This window comes from Uranotaenia lowii, chromosome 3 (genome assembly GCF_029784155.1).
Source record: "Uranotaenia lowii strain MFRU-FL chromosome 3, ASM2978415v1, whole genome shotgun sequence".
In the NCBI taxonomy this organism is placed as follows: Eukaryota; Metazoa; Arthropoda; class Insecta; order Diptera; family Culicidae; genus Uranotaenia; species Uranotaenia lowii.
In genome coordinates, this window is record NC_073693.1 from 137,308,085 (window position 1) to 137,324,278 (window position 16,194).

Sequence of the window (16,194 nt, forward strand, 5' to 3'; positions counted from 1 at the left end):
ATGGACTTACCCCTTGAGGCAGGCAATGTGCAGTGGCAGCGAGCAGGAACTTCTGTTCACATCCGGTCGATGGCGCTGCAGCAACCACCGTGCCAGTTCGATGTGGTTCAGGCCCACGCTTTTCTGAAGCAGGTTGTAGCCGGTTTCGTCGTGAATGGCAAGGATGTTTTCGTACTGAAAGATCAGAAGAAAAGTACATATTCAGAAACTTAACAGTGGCTTTTATTTTTTCGACCCTATAATCATTTAGGTATATATGTATTATCAATAAGTTTTTCGTGAAGTAAAATGAATAAGTGAAAATATACTTTTCGACTCAAAGTTTTGAGCACAAGCATCGTTTTGCTAAACCTCATCAGTTTCAGATTATTTACTCGTTCTAGGTGCCAGTTACGACTTCCGGGGTTGCTAGCGTTTTTTCATTTTGAAATTCCAAAGTTTTTCCCGGTTGAAAAAGATGATTTTCCCGGTATTTATTATACTCTTTTTTTAATGTAAAATTATAGTGAAAAAAATCAATGTAAGGCCCGAAAATGTTTAAAAATTATTTTCCAAAACTTGTTAATCGGCAAGAAATCATGACATTTACTTTGATGTCTTTTAATTCGTGGTGACAGGTGTTATAAATTTTTGAAACAAATCCAACGAAATGGGTTAGGGGAACATGCCCTATTATGCGCCACCTAAGCGAATCGCTGATTTTCTATGCATTCCACGTACAAATTGTGTTAAAAATGGGTGAAATCGTTGAAGAAAAGTGTTTTCTACAAATGCCTATGATTTTTTATTACTCAAATTGCTGTAGTTGCTTCAAAAACTTGATTTTTTAAAACCATATTCAAAGCCACAGAACAAAACTGTGTTGAAAATACGCGCCGCTGTGTATTCAATATGCGCCTAGCAGCCGAACACACCCGAAAGCAGCCGAAGACCGAAAACACACCAATACTTACAGACACTTTGAATGAAAAGAAAATCAAAATGGACTAATCAAAATAAAAAAAAAAAAATAAACGTACATTTTTTGGGCTGAATTCACGCTCAAAATATGGTTTTAGACTTTTTGTTCATTTTCAATAAAAATTGGCCTTTTTGAAAAATAAATGCTATTTTCAGCCTACTTCGATTGGCGCGTTATAACGAGCGCATGGGCCGTGATAGAACATACCCATAAAAAGCATACCATAGCGAGTTCAGTATGATTTTTTAGCATAAAATTATAGTTTAGATTCTCCTCTATCGATGTGTCAGAAAATATTGTCTTATTCGTTTTTCTCTGCTTGGTGACACCTTATTGAAAGTGTTTTAAAATTTAGATCGAAATGAAGAAAAACTTAAATTGTGAAATTATTACGACACAGGAGCATCTTAAGGAAAAATTCATACTTGCCATGACCAATCACAGCATTTAAAACCAATTGGTAATATTTTGCAGGCTTAAAGTGTTACTGATTCTTCAAAACAAGGGTGGCGCGTATTAGCCACATGGGGCGTTATATGAACTTTTCCCCTACAATTTCAACAATTTTGGAAAAACAAGTCCGGTTAACTTGATCTTGAAATTATAATGTGGATCTTTTGAATTTGTATAGAGTTGTAAAAAAATAATAAAAAATCAGCTGATCTACTGGAATAGGGATTTATCTTACAAAACTTGAAATCACCAGTTAGCAGAAAAAAATAGTCATTTTAAAAGTGCAGTTATATTTTTTTTTAAAAATCTAAACACATGTTTAAGAAAAAATTGATTTTATTATACAAAACATGAATAACTTTAGTAGTGCCCTAGTCATTTGAACTTAGGATTCGTGAAAATATAGAAAATCGTGAATAAGACAGGGCTAAATTTTAATCGTTAAGGTACATCCTAGGTGAAAATGGTAATGAAAAGTCTTATTTTATGAACAACTCGAAAACACGACACATGCTGGCTTTGTAACATGACGGAATCAATGGGGAATAGTTGAAACCTAAATTTTGAACCAGTCTCAGAGTTTGAAACTTATTAAAAATGTTTGAATTTCGATTCCCACAATATGAGGAAATTTCCGCGGTGAAAACCGGGGGAATCGAAATTAAAACATTTTGAAGAGGTTTTGAACACCGAAACCAGTTCTAAATTCATCTTTTAACTATTCCCCATCGATTCCACCATGCTACAGCCAACTTATGTCGATTTTTTGAGTAATTGTCGAAATAAGATTTTTCTTTTTCATTTTCACCTGAGGTGTACCGTATTCTTAAGATATTATTTTGTTCAGGGTAAAGATCTTAAATTTTGATGAGAGCTTGTTTCCGACACAATTTTTACATAAGACGTATATTCCAGCGTAAGAAACTTTGAGCAAAAGTTTAACGTTGGAAAATGAAAAACAAAACCCTTGCGATATGAGGCTTCGTTCCTCAGGCCAATTCCAACGAAACACACAAAAACAACAACATTAAAAACAATATATATTTTTCTGGTGATAATAAGTTTATAAAACATGTATATGACGTCGAAAACTAAAACTGGTGATCGGAAACTAGATAACATAAATAAAAGGTTATAGAGTTGGTAGGTAACACATTAAAGATCGCGAAAAAATCAGACACGAAAAATACAGAAATTCGACACTTTAAATATATATCTTTCAGAAACCAAATCAAATTGTACAAAATTGGTATCATTGAATTACCAAAGTTGTTTAGTTTTGGCGATTATAGTTTCATTATGAAATTTGCAACATTTTATTTTATGCTAGTTTTAATGGCATTGCGGTGAACGTCACGACGAAAATTCTTGATAGAAGAATTACAGATTGAAAATTAAATGACGGATAGATAAAGCAGATGCTTAGTAGGAGAAAATTTTACAGATGTTGAAAATGAACCAAGAGCATATTTTATGGAAAGCTTCAAAGGTGCGTTCTAGACCCTTTGTCCCACATCAGCTGAATGGCTGGGAGAAGTAATAGCGAAGTAAAGTCACCAGAGCCATGCGGTCTAGACTTTATGTCCGATTGGGAAGCACGTGCTTTACCAATCCATCATTTTATTCAACAGATAGTAAGGCACCAGATTGAATCACTTTATTTAACTTATTTTATTGCGTGCTCGTTAGTTACATAGATTCGATAATATTGCATAAAATTAGGGGAAATCGGGGTGATAGAGGCTTTTATCGATAACCAATCGCTAAGCGGTGTACATCATTCGAGCCAGTAGAAAATTAAGTACCAGATCTAATATTTTTTTAACTTGATTCATCACATGCTCGTTTGGTACATAATTTTTTTTGATAATATCGCATAAACTTAGGGGAAATCAGGGCAATTGAGGTTTTTCTCCTTGGCTGATCGCTAAGCGGTGTTCATCATTTTATTCAGCAGATAGTAAGGCACCAGATTCTATCATTTTTTAACTTATTTTATTACATGCTCGTTTGTTACATATTGTTAAATCTAATAAAATAAAACATTTTATGAATTTAGGGGAAGATGGGGCAATAGAGGCTATTATAACCGTTTGAATTTTGAAAAAAAGGTACCACTAGATTGATTAAGAATAGATCTACAAAAAGGGTCATTCTAGGAGGTTCACAGCTGCAATTAATTCTGTTTTACTCCATTTAATCAATTTTTTTTTTATTCTAGGGGAAATTGAGCAAAATGAGCCTTTTGGGTCAATATATAATAACTTGGTCTACACCAATAGATTTAGACAACATTTTTACATAAATTGGAATATTTGGTTTGATTGTTTTTAGCGATGTGGATTGCTACAACGGGAATTATATCGGTACACTTGAAAAACGTAGGGGAAATCGGGCAAAATGAGGCTTTTAAAGAGATTTCATCGAAAAGCGGTGTGGTGTGCAATGTCGAGACTATCAAAAACTACTCTTACATTTCAAAATTAATTTTAAAATAATTTTGAAAATCCACGAAAAAATTTCAAACATGACCATTTTCCCGGTGAGGTGCTGAAATTCCCGGTTTTTTTTTCGGGTTTCCGGTAACGCATTGAAATTCCAAAGTTTTTCCCGGTATTCCCGGTTCGCTAGACACCCTGGACCTCAATTGGTTAAGTGTCAATTTGACACTCAAAATTTATTATTTTGGTAACCTTAAAACGTAACTCAAATATCATTGACAAATATTGACAGCAACAGTCATTTAGCTAATGTGCAGCCTTTTTTCCAAAGCATATTTTTTGGATTTTTTTTTTTTTTTTGAACTTCGAATAACGTAAAAATGAGCGATTGACCTGAATATTGTCTGTGAATCATATTTGAGTTCTTGAGTTAAATTTTGCACAGATCGGTTGAGAATCAAGAGAGAAATAGCGATTTTCAGCGAATTTGTTTTGCATGGGCGTTCAGGACAAGGTTGTCGAAAAAAAATTCTATGTTTTTGATAAAAAAAAAAATCTCGAGTTCTGCAATTTGAACCTAAAATTCTGTGACGGTTTTCGGTGCCACAATTTTTATGAAGTTCATAGGAAAATCATGTGAAACAACAACAAATTGGAAAAAAATGTTAGGAAAAATTCAATTTAAATTACCTTCTTTTCACTTTTTTATGAATTTTACCGATTATTCTACCTCCAAGGAAGTTCATTTTTGGATTACCTTCTTTTCACTTTTTTATGAATTCTACCGATTATTCCACTTCCAAGGAAGTTCATTTTTAAAGTAGTCTGATTTGTGGGTGAAGAAATAATGAATAATTTGAATAATTAAAAAAAAAAGTTCATAATTCACTGAACGGAACATTTCAAAATATTTAGTTTGTCCTTCTCCGTTTTCAATTTGCGTCGAATTTAAACAAAATATTTTAAGGGGCTCAAATCAGGTTTAGGGTTTTTAAAATTTGCAAATTGATCCTACATTATTCTTTCTACGAGAAGCAGACGGTGCATTCACTTAAAAAAGCTACAATTTATAGCCTACAAAGCTATAATTTCAAGAATATTCGTTCCGGTTCAACATGGTCAAAAATTATTCAAAATTTGTTTTTTTTTTAAACTTAAACCTTAAAATACATTCTATACGAGGCTTTCAATTCAAACAACAATTCAAAAAATGTTGAAGCCAACCATTTTAATTTTTTTTTAAAAAGATTATTATTTTCAAACAATTAATATTCTTACTAAGTAATAAAAATAAAGGAGAAAATTTGCAATAATAATCATAATTTACCGAAGAAGGATACATTTTAAACTGTGTTGATCTGCACAACCCTCAAAGTCCTCTGCAAAGTGATCCTGGACAGGATCCAGATGAAAATCGACGCTACACTCCGACGGCAACAAGCTGGATTTCCGATCATGTGTGGATCACATCACAACACTAAGAATCATACTGGAACAAATCAACGAATTTCAGGACTCTCTTCTGCTGGTGTTCGTAGATTTTGAAAAAGCATTCGACCGACTTAACCATGAAAACATTGTTTTGCTCGTCCAAACACAACCGGACATGCAGAGCAAACTCGACGACCTCACCGAAAGCTTCAAGGCAGCAGGTCTCAAAGTCAATGTTGGATAGACCAAGTCGATGGAGATCAACACAGGAAACCACTCCAGTTTCATGGTAGCTGGGCAACAAGTTGAGAAAGTGGTGTGCTTTCAGTATCTTGGTAGCCAGATAACGCCTGATGGTGGTACCAGAAAAGACATCAAAACCCGGATCAGAAAGGCCCGTTTCGCATTTCGAATCTCCGAAACATCTGGCGGTCACGCCAGATCTCTCTACGAACGAAAATCCGAATCTTCAACTCAAACGTCAAATCCGTATTGCTGTACGGGTGCGAAACTTGGTGCACATACGCGGTGACGACGCGAAAACGACGCTGCTTGCGGAACACCATCCGCGCTTGGTGGCCTGGCAACTGGTTCTCGAATGAGGAACTACAAAGCCGGTGTCATCAAAGGGCGCTAGAAATTGAGATTCGGGAATGTAAGTGTAGATGGATTGGGCACACGCTGCGAAAAGATGAAAACGAGATTTGCAGAGAGGCGCTAGATTGGAATCCAGAAGGACATCGAAGAAGAGGCAGACCCAGAAACTCGTGGCGGCTAAGCCTAGCCGCTGAAATCCGAACTGTCGACGAGAATCTTGACTGGGACCAGGTGAAGACGCTGGCTCCGGATCGTCAACAGTGGAGGTCTTTTACCACGGCCCTATGCACCAGAGGATAGGCGCGGGATCATTAAGTAAGTAAGTAAGTATTTTAGATATTCATGAACGCATTCTAATTAAATTGTCAATTTCAATCATTTATTTTTTTAATCGTTTTCAAAAAAATCTATTTGCAAATTTCTTGGATGAAGTCTGCTTTACATAGAATCTGGTCGCATCTTTTCATTTACTGCAGCGCCCCTAGTTGTCACTTCGCGAATCTATTGACAGTGTTTTGATCCGGATGGTTTGTTTATTAGTGGTGAAAATTTCATCAAGATTGAAGCAGTCAGTCAAAAGTTATCGACGATGGAACGCGAAAGGCTAGAGAAAATTCTGCACACTCACGTAGAGAAACCGACGTGGTCAGGGGTAAAGATCGCGAAATTCCTGAAGTATCCAAAATCGACTGTAAATTCGGTACTGCAACGTTACCGGGAGACCCTTACGGTGGATCGAGCAAAACAAACCAGGCGTAAAAGTGGAACATATGACCGGAAGCTGCGAGCAAAGGTAATTCGATCAGTTCACAATAATCCTGGAATCTCCTTGCGTGATTTGGCGAAAAAGTTCAAGACGAACCACAGTACAGCTCGACGAATTTGTTTGCGAGAAGGCTTGCGGTCGTATCATGCAAGCAAACACCCCAACAGGATGCTGAAACAAAACCTGGTTGCCAAAACCAGGGCAAGGAAGTTGTACGAGAAAGTGTTGACCAAGTACCTACGACGGATGCATTTTGATGGATGACGAAACTTACGTAAAAATGGATTTTGGACAAATACCCGGATACAAATTTTACCTTGTGAAGCGTAAAGGGAATGTTACGGGTAGATTCAAGTTTGTTTTCGCAGATAAATTTGCACGTAAGTTGATGATTTGGCAAGGGATCTGTAGTTGTGGGAAGAAGACTAAGACTTTCATCACTGGGGACACAATGAATGGAAATGTTTTCAAAGAAGAATGTATCCAGAAAAGGGTTTTGCAATTTATTCGGTCCCACAAAGGTCCGGTGAAGTTCTGGCCGGATCTAGCAAGCTGCCACTACAGCCGGGATGTCGTTAAGGAGAACAAGATCGATTTTGTTGAAAAAAGTATCAATCCACCAAACTGTCCGGATTTTCGTCCCATCGAGAAATATTGGGCAATAGTTAAGGGCAAACTGAAGAAATGTGGCAGAACCATGAAAAAACCCGCTCAAATGGAAAATTGGTGGAACAAGATGGCGAATGAGGTTATAAGCAGTACTGTGCAGAAAATTATGGGTGTTGTCACAAAAAGTTCGAAAATTCATCCGAAAAGCTGAAGAATGATTTTTATATATGTTTTTTTCTTAAAGTGCAATAAAAACTCTACAAAATGACATTTTTAATTTTGTTGTACGTTATTTCTTTGCGTAAAAATGATCTATTTTATCCGACCAGATTCTATGTGAAACAGACTTTAATCAGGATTTTATGACAGAAATTTAGAGATTCGAGTACCTAAAATAAGTCTCATGAAAAGATCCAGGTAACATCTGAACTTTTCAAAACCAGATGATTCCTTTCGAGTATTAATCATTAGTTTATAACAAACATTTTTCCCGAAGAGAAATTTCTGATTGGTCCGTATTGTGTTATCAGAAAATTTCTTAGAGGTTATTTAGTGATATAGAACAAACCATCCGAGAATCTATTTGTTTATTTCGAGGCGTTATTTCATTTTTTTTTTGTGGGAAGTTCTATAAGGTACAAGGTAGAATTTAAGAAATTGATTTTTCATCGCTACAACTGCTTGAATGGAGAAATTTGTAAAAAGAAAATTGGTGGTGTCAAAACATAGAATTAAAATTCTGAATTAGGGAGGACTTCAATGCATATATTTGACTTTACCTGAACGATCCAAATTCAAATTATTTTGTAGAAATAATATCTATGATTCGTCAGCATATATGGTTGATTCTAAAACATAAAAACATAAAGGTAAAAGACATTTTCTAGCACAGAATATTTTTGCGACTCGATTCGACTCACAAAATAGGCCTCTAAAGCTCAAAGTCTGAAAGCTAGAAGCACTAGTAACGTATCGCGGTATTCCACTTCGAATAAATGCTTTCTATTTAATCTTTAAGTACCTTCCATCATCCGATAATAACACACCTCCCATTCATACGTCAATGGTAAGTCAGTAGCACGCTACAAATAAACTATGTATTTATTGAATCGCTGGGAAAGAGCGAAAAACAAAAACGGGGGAAAACATCAACAGCGACAACAATAATTGGAATATCAATATCAAGCCAGTCGTCATCATCATTATCATCAATATGCGCGCCGCGGGAGGCAGAGAATTGCAATGCCTGGTAGGTTTGTTACCCCTTATTCGAATAACTCCAACCCAGGTAAGGCACAGGGCAACAATTCATTGGTATATCTGTTTAAGACATTTTGTAAATGATTTTTGAAGAAAAAACGAGAATCCAACCGGTTTTTTTTTATCAAAGCTTCCATCCAGTAGAAGACAGCTGAAGATGATTGCCATTGGATTCGCAAAGAAAATGGTGAAATTCGAGTTCAAATCGAAACTGTTTTACCCATCTGTCTGTGAATCAGGTATGACGGAGATGCTCGACTTGCTCAACAGTTTACAGCTCGCATTGGAGGAATTTAAAAGTGCCATCTAGCTAAACAAACGTGACGCGAATCCTACTGTTCCATATTTTTACTGATAACTTAAAGTTTGTAAGCAAAACCATCCTCCGTCGAATTCCTGCATCATTCGACAAAACATAACTGGACAACAGGCCAAGTTTATGAGAACAATTTCACAACTTATCCCGAATTCCAAAGATAGATGAAACACTTTTAAACATAATCTACTAATACGATCAGCCGTAAGTTTACAAACAAACATGATCATCAACAGTAACCGCATCAGCAAAACAATGCTGTGGGACAGGCTATTGCGTCAATGCTTCAAGACGATTAAGAATTCGCGATCGCGACGACGACGACGCCACACACGCCCTTTATTCTTCTCACATACACACCCCCTCCTCCTTATGCCGGAACCCCCGCTCATTATCGCGTCTCTTCTACGGATAGCGCCATTCAAGCGATGATCATCACATCAGAGTTTTTTCTTCTAAACAGTATCGGCGTCAAATGTGATGATTGCTGCATTTTGCTATCTGGATCGGAATCTGATGAATCGTTTTTGTATCATTTTTTTTAGGGGAAAATAAACACACTGTTCAAAAGAAACCTAAAAATACGGTTAAATACCGATGAATCTCAATAGTATTTAGAACTTTTCTATTTTTTTTATTATGAAGTTTTATGGAACCTGTGGAATTGAATTAGATTGTCTGTTTCCCCAATGGTGTTTTGACGTAAGAAAACTATTAAAATAGCCTTTTGGAACATTGGGAAACAATTCTATACTGTTTGAAAAGCATTTAAAGATATTAGTCTTTAAATGTCCAACATGATGTTTTTCATGTTTCATCTTATTACTACAAATGAAAGGAAAATGTTCACATATTTTTGCCAAATTTCCCAAAAAACACGGGAAGGATATGTTCCTCAATGATATTTCTCACCGTTGGGAAAGCCATGTTAACCTACATTACGAAAACTATTGGAATAATTACTTTGAGTTTTGAGGAATTTCAAACGTCAGCTTTATTTTTATCTGATAAAGTTCACTTTTAAAAAGTCTCGTAATCCGGCTATATACGCTTTCAAAACTCGTAGAAAAGACCTTGTAAAATGGCAGAGATAATTTCTGTACCAACACGTGAAAAGGATGTATCTCCAAAAGTAAACAAAATCCATTTTCAGTACCTCTTGATAGGCCAACATTTGCACTACTTAACGGTAAAACCCTTTTCAGAAAATGTTATTCCGTTACATTAAAAACTCAATTTGAGTAAAGGATCTATAAACATTTTAAAACCAGAACATGGATATACACCCTTTACTCCGAAAAAAAATTTCGCTACTATTCCGCAAACAAACTCAAAATAATCAATTTGACTCTTTATTCAACATAACAACATAGTTGCAAATGAATGCGAGCTTATAACTAAAGCTAAAAATAAGAAAATAGCAAAGGGTGTATAAACAGGTTAGACAAAATATTACGTGAGCAAGGTTTTATTTACGATAGCGCGTTGTTTTTTCATGAAAATTGATATTCCTCTATTTCAACACATAGAGAATTCTTCTAAAAATCGTTTGTCTTTCATAAAAAGCAAAATTCCAAGTGATATTTAATTAGGGATTTAAAATAGGTTGTATTTTTTTCAAACGCGTTTTTCTCGATACGCCATACATGGAGATTGATCCTTTTTATGTGTTGATAAAGATTTAACATTTTATTCACTTAAAACATAGTTGCAAATGAACGCGAGCTTAAAACTAAAGCTAGAAATGTTAAAATAGCAAAAGGTGTATAAACAAGGGAGACCAAATATCAAGTGAGCTAGGTTCTATCTACGATAGCGCGTTGTTTTTTTTTCATGAAAATTGATATCCCTAACATGTAGGAGATGCTTCTAAAAATCGTTTGTCTTTCATAAAAAGTAAAAATTTCAAATGATTTTCAATTAGCGATTTAAAATAGGTTGTATTTTTTTCAAACGTGTTTTTCTCGATTCGTAATATATGGAGATACATCCTTTTCACGTGTTGGTACATTATCGGCATTCGTGATCAGACATCATGTTAATTTATATCAACGCTCCACTACCTTAAATTGATAACGTGGAGAAAACCTTAAGTCGATATTCACCATAAACAGCACGCATAGTTGGGCATTCAAGGCAGAAGTGTGGAATCTGTTTTTGTGAAGCAATAAGCCAAGTTGGAATATTGCAGTGTGTTCCGATCAATTTTGATGAGGGCAAGAAGGAATGGTTTTCCAAAAATTTGTTAAAAAAAAGTATCAAATTTGAAGTGGAATAACATTTATCCAAATTAACTGGCTTGAGGGAGAGTTTTTCTTAAAAGCTCTCTGGAGCCACTAACTACTCTCATTCAGGATTACGTTTTTAACCTTATTGTAAAGATAAATTAAAAAAAAAATGAGCTATATTTGTGCGTTTTGTCACATACTACATAGGTCAACGTTTAACAATTACTTGCGTCTTTCCCTTAAGTTTGGTGCATTCAATGTCTTAGACAAACTTTTACAACAACTAAAGGCGGTAATTTTGAATGAAATAATTTTAGGGAGGTTCATAAAGTTTCTGAGATATGATTATTATTTTCTAACTGTGATAAGAAAGGGCCTACATTGTGCTACAATATTATAGAACCTAATAATTTATGAAACTGTGTCGAAAACATCAATTATCAATTTTTTGAATAAAGGTTTTATGGCAATTCGTTTTCTTAAGGTTAGGGTGGTCCTACAAAACAGTTTTTTCCGTTATATCTTTTCAGGGTGATATTTCATCAAAAATATTTGTTAAATAGGATTTTAGATATTCATCATGCTAATCTTTTGTAAAAAAAAAGATTACCAAAATGTGTTTCTGTATTGAAGTTATTAGGCAATTTATGTTGAAAAATGACTCATTTTGAGCTACGATAACTCCAAATGGAGCAATTCTATCGTTGATTGCATTTAAAAGTTTATATTACAGTCTTAACAATATCAAAAAACTGGAGGTGTGTTTTTTTAAAGCGTTTAATCGTTGTGTGAAGTTCAGTAAAAATCGCTAAAATCTCTAGAAAATAGATAAAATTTGTATGTGTTCATCAAGAACTCAGAAACTACAAGACCGATTGATGTGAAATTTGGCATGAAGAAGTTTTCCGAGTAAACAATTGTTCTAGTGAAGTTTTGAGTCGCCTCTCATCTAGGGGCCAGAAGGGTTCCCATACATATTAAACAGAAAAATAACTATAAAATTTATTTTAATTCAATCAATTGACAAGGGGTTTTCATCAAGTCTTGTGAAAATGTAAACATTTGCATTTAAGGATAATCTATAGTACACAAAAGCCCCTCCCAAAAAATGAAACAAAATTTGTCAGAAAACACCCAGGATAATTTTCTTCAGGTATTTATTTATTTATTTACATAGCATTCCGTCTCACGACATAACTTGACGAACATTTTTTTTTCTTCGGGTAATAAATCAATAATATGGAAATCTTTATTACATATAATGGACCCTCCAACTTCAATATTGGTGAGAGGGAATGCTTCCCACTTCTGGACTCTGCTTGGAATTCAATGCAATATTATAATGAATAAGATGATGTATAAATATGTACAAAATATGAATTACACAAGACTCGTAGTGTACTATATTTGTCAGAGTTACTAAAATACTAAAATTATGTTATTATATTAAAAGTTCCTTTTTTCAAAAAGTATAATATAAACATAAAAAAATAAAATGAAATCCATCATTTTTATTTCAACAAATCAAAACATGAAATAACTTTCACGTTTATAGTGGTATCAGGTAAGAAGGTGATTCTTTCCTCGTATTTTTACCCTTGAATTTACCAGAGAATTGATGAAAATTGGGACGTTGGAAAATAACAAATGACATATCGCCATTTAAGCCATTTTCCTTAAAATTAAAAGTTGCACTCAGCACTCCGTTAGGGAGACAGGGGCCACTCATCTAAACATAGAAAGATTTTTAGCATTGTAAGGTTTCGACATTACAATCTAGAAAATCAAGGTTTCTGATCACAAATTTTACAGATTTTATCTGTTTTCCATAAAAACAAAGTATGAAAATGTAAATTTGGAATTTAAGTTGGACATGTCTCGTAAATTACTGTAATAATTATCTGGTTTATCATAATTGGCTTTGTTTTTATTTATTTATTGGTCACTGTCTACGGCAATTTAATGTCATACAGACTGATTACTTAATCTTATCTTAAAACTGTCCTTACTTACATTGAAATCAAAATATACATACACTTAGTTGAACAATTTACAAGAACAAACGGGTTATAAAATTCGTTCCTACCATAGTAGGAAGTTTCAATGAAATTTATACAAAAGTATCACATAAAACGTAGAAAATAGAATGAAATCACAGAATTCTTGATATTTTTGGACAAAAATACAGATTTTTACATAAAGTTTGGTCTGAACCTATTACAAATCGCGCCACCGTCCGTGGCGTAGAAAATAGCGTTCAAGTCTTCTAAGCCGAGGGTCATGAGATCGATTCCCAGTTACGACAAACATTGTACAACTTCTGTGGGTTTGTGATTTTAGCATTTGTAAGACCTTAGCCTCCATATTTATCCTCGAAAGATGTACGCTTAGGGCTGTCCCAACGGTAGATGCAAAACACGGTTTTCGACCACGCTAAAACATTTCGGCTGGCACCGGTGGCGTAAATTGCTGTTTTAGCACAGTTTTCGATTTCAAAATTCCCAACAGTTATACGCCTTTGTTCTAAATTCATGCAAATTTGGAACAGGATTTCAAAATATACGACAGACCGATTTAGTTCACGGTGAGAAAATTTTAGCCAACAATGATTTACTTTCACACATGTTTGGGTAACATTGGGTGTGATAATAATTTCTTTTCTAGATATTATTTGAATGTTTTTTTTCGCTTCAACCACCCTATACGTAACATAAATTGAGAATAGATGTTAATAAAAACCATATCAAGTATAAATAATAGATGTCACGTTATTCTCGATTTTATAAATAAATAAGAAGCTTTTCATTAGGGCTCGACGAATTAGTTAATCCAGTCAGCGTTCTAAAATTTGAAAAAAAAATAAACGAAAAGAAAATTTCAATACTTTTTCGATGAGGTAAAATAAATGTTTATTGTTATTGTTAATATTGAGAGATTTTTAGTTTCGTGTGGATTGCTCGGAGTTTTCGTCAATATCAGCATATTTTTCTGTATCCATACATAAATTTGCAAATAGTGAAACAAGTTTTTGTCCAACAAAAATGTCGACAAATCAAGGGAAAATTTCCTTTGACTTTGGGATAAACATTTCTCGTTTCCTTTTCAATGTCAGCAATAACTTGAAAAAAAAATTCATTTTAACAAAACTTTATTCCATTGATTCAAAGCAATTTGATTGAATTAATTGAAGAATTGTTTCAATTGACCTTTTTTCCTCGTTGTGTAGTCATTTTTGCTTTTAAATTAATGAAATCCTAATAGAATAGTTGAAATCATTGTTCTGTCAAAAAGAATATTCGTAGAATTAATTTTAAGACAATTAACCGTGAAACTAATAACTTATGCAATTTTTCTAATAAAATGGGGTTTTTCTTCTCAATTATTGAGTGTCTGCTATGAAAGTGTTTCCGTTTTAAATTTGCTCCTACACCGGTGGGGAGTGGGTGTTTTAGCCGATTCTAAAATTTCAAATTTTGCTAAAACTGGTATACTTAAAACCAATATTTACGCCTGAACCGTTGCAGGTGCTCTTAGTGTTAAGTTAATGGCATCTATTCGAGAAAACATTAAGTTTCAATGAGAACCTATTTGTGTTTTTATAGAGTCTCTTCTGCTCCAAATCAACACGAAAAATGGTCAACAAAAATATAAATTTTTCATTTGATATCTTAATACCTTACCTGAAAAGTCTTGTTGATGCTCATTGAAATACTTTCCGTTAACAGTGAAATAATCTTACCTTAGGTATCTGCAGCAGCAGCGGCTCCAGCCGCTGAATCGAAATCTTCGGATTCGCCCGCAAAGCATCGAATATTGTGTTCACCTTATCAACGGTCGTCTCGGAAACCTTGTGCCCATCCCGATTCGACAGTAATGCACTTCCGGACCGAAACACTTGGCTTACGGAGCCCCCCATTTTCTTGATTGATCACTCAACAACGGTTATCGTTTTACACTCTAGCACAAATTCTTATCCTTTTGCGGACTTCATTGTAGTTTCATATCGTTCATAAAGATCGCTTTCCCTGTCAGTATCCCCACAAATGGTCACTTCAAGTGTCTAACTATCGTTGATCGGCACTTGAGCACACGCCGACCATCAGAGGCATGAGAAACAGACGACACAACACGTTTTTCCCTTTCGTCCCCAGGCAAAGGCACTGTTCCTCCCTGGACGAGTGCTAGATGACGAATGTTTCCCTAGCTAGCCAGCCACTTGTGTGTATATTTTTTGTTGTTGCTGCTACTCATCAACGGCACCTCGAGCGGCAAGTGTCCAGCCAGAAACGATCCGAATGTAACGAACTAGCTAACGCAATTAAAGCAGGCACCACTTGGCGCACTCACTCCCTATAGAGCAGAACAGAAGTATCAGGGACGCATCTGTATCCACAGTTTTGTTATTGTGATTTCCTACGATCCATTCTTTGTAAATGGCCTGCTTCTATGTTTCACGGGTTTGAATTAGTTTCCATCGATCGGAATCAGGGACCTGAAAAATAAGAGAGAAGAAAATGATAAAATCAAGTGAAAAAAATACATGAATTCTTACACTGAGCAACGTTTATTCGGAAATCTAACCGGCCATTGATAAAATTTGGGTGGGTTCTTTGAGAACTTCTCAAATTTCGTAGAACACCGCAAAGTTTCAAATAAAAACGACACAATCCCAAGAAAACCAAGATTCGATCCCAATCAGAAATTCAGGTTTTTTTGTGGTATTTATATATTTTTGTAGCATACCCCACTCTCCCCTACCATTTTATACACATTTCACCTAAAATCTTGACTGGCAGTAGGAAAAATGCTCAGAATATGGTAAAAAGATAACTTCACAATTAACACACGACGTATTACAGGACACGACACTTAACGTTCTTACTAACGGAAAAATTTTGAATCCTTTTTTCCGTTTGTAAGAACGTTAAGTGACGTGTCCTGTAATACGTCGTGTGTTAATTATGTAGTTAAGTTCTTACATTGGCACAAATCCGCTTGAAAATGAGTGAAAAAGATAACTTGTTTGTTATTTTTTTACCAGACCATATCTCAATAATACAATCATTAACCATTACAGTGGCTGAAAAAAAAAACTCGGAGAAAGACAAAAATTGCTAACACGTTTTATGAAA

General features: G+C 34.8%; 1 protein-coding gene across 1 annotated transcript in view; it reads right to left on the reverse strand.

Annotated features, from left to right (window-relative positions):
* The window catches only part of LOC129758633 (ankyrin-3), a 49,471-nt gene that overhangs the window by 10,401 nt on the left and 22,876 nt on the right, over positions 1–16,194 (reverse strand). Inside the window, exons 2-3 of the mRNA XM_055756182.1 lie at positions 14,802–15,554; positions 11–174 (exon numbers count right to left, since the gene is read on the reverse strand). Coding sequence (XP_055612157.1) covers positions 11–174; positions 14,802–14,978 — 341 coding nt within the window. The 5' untranslated portion in view covers positions 14,979–15,554. The remainder of the gene's footprint in view (positions 1–10; positions 175–14,801; positions 15,555–16,194) is intronic.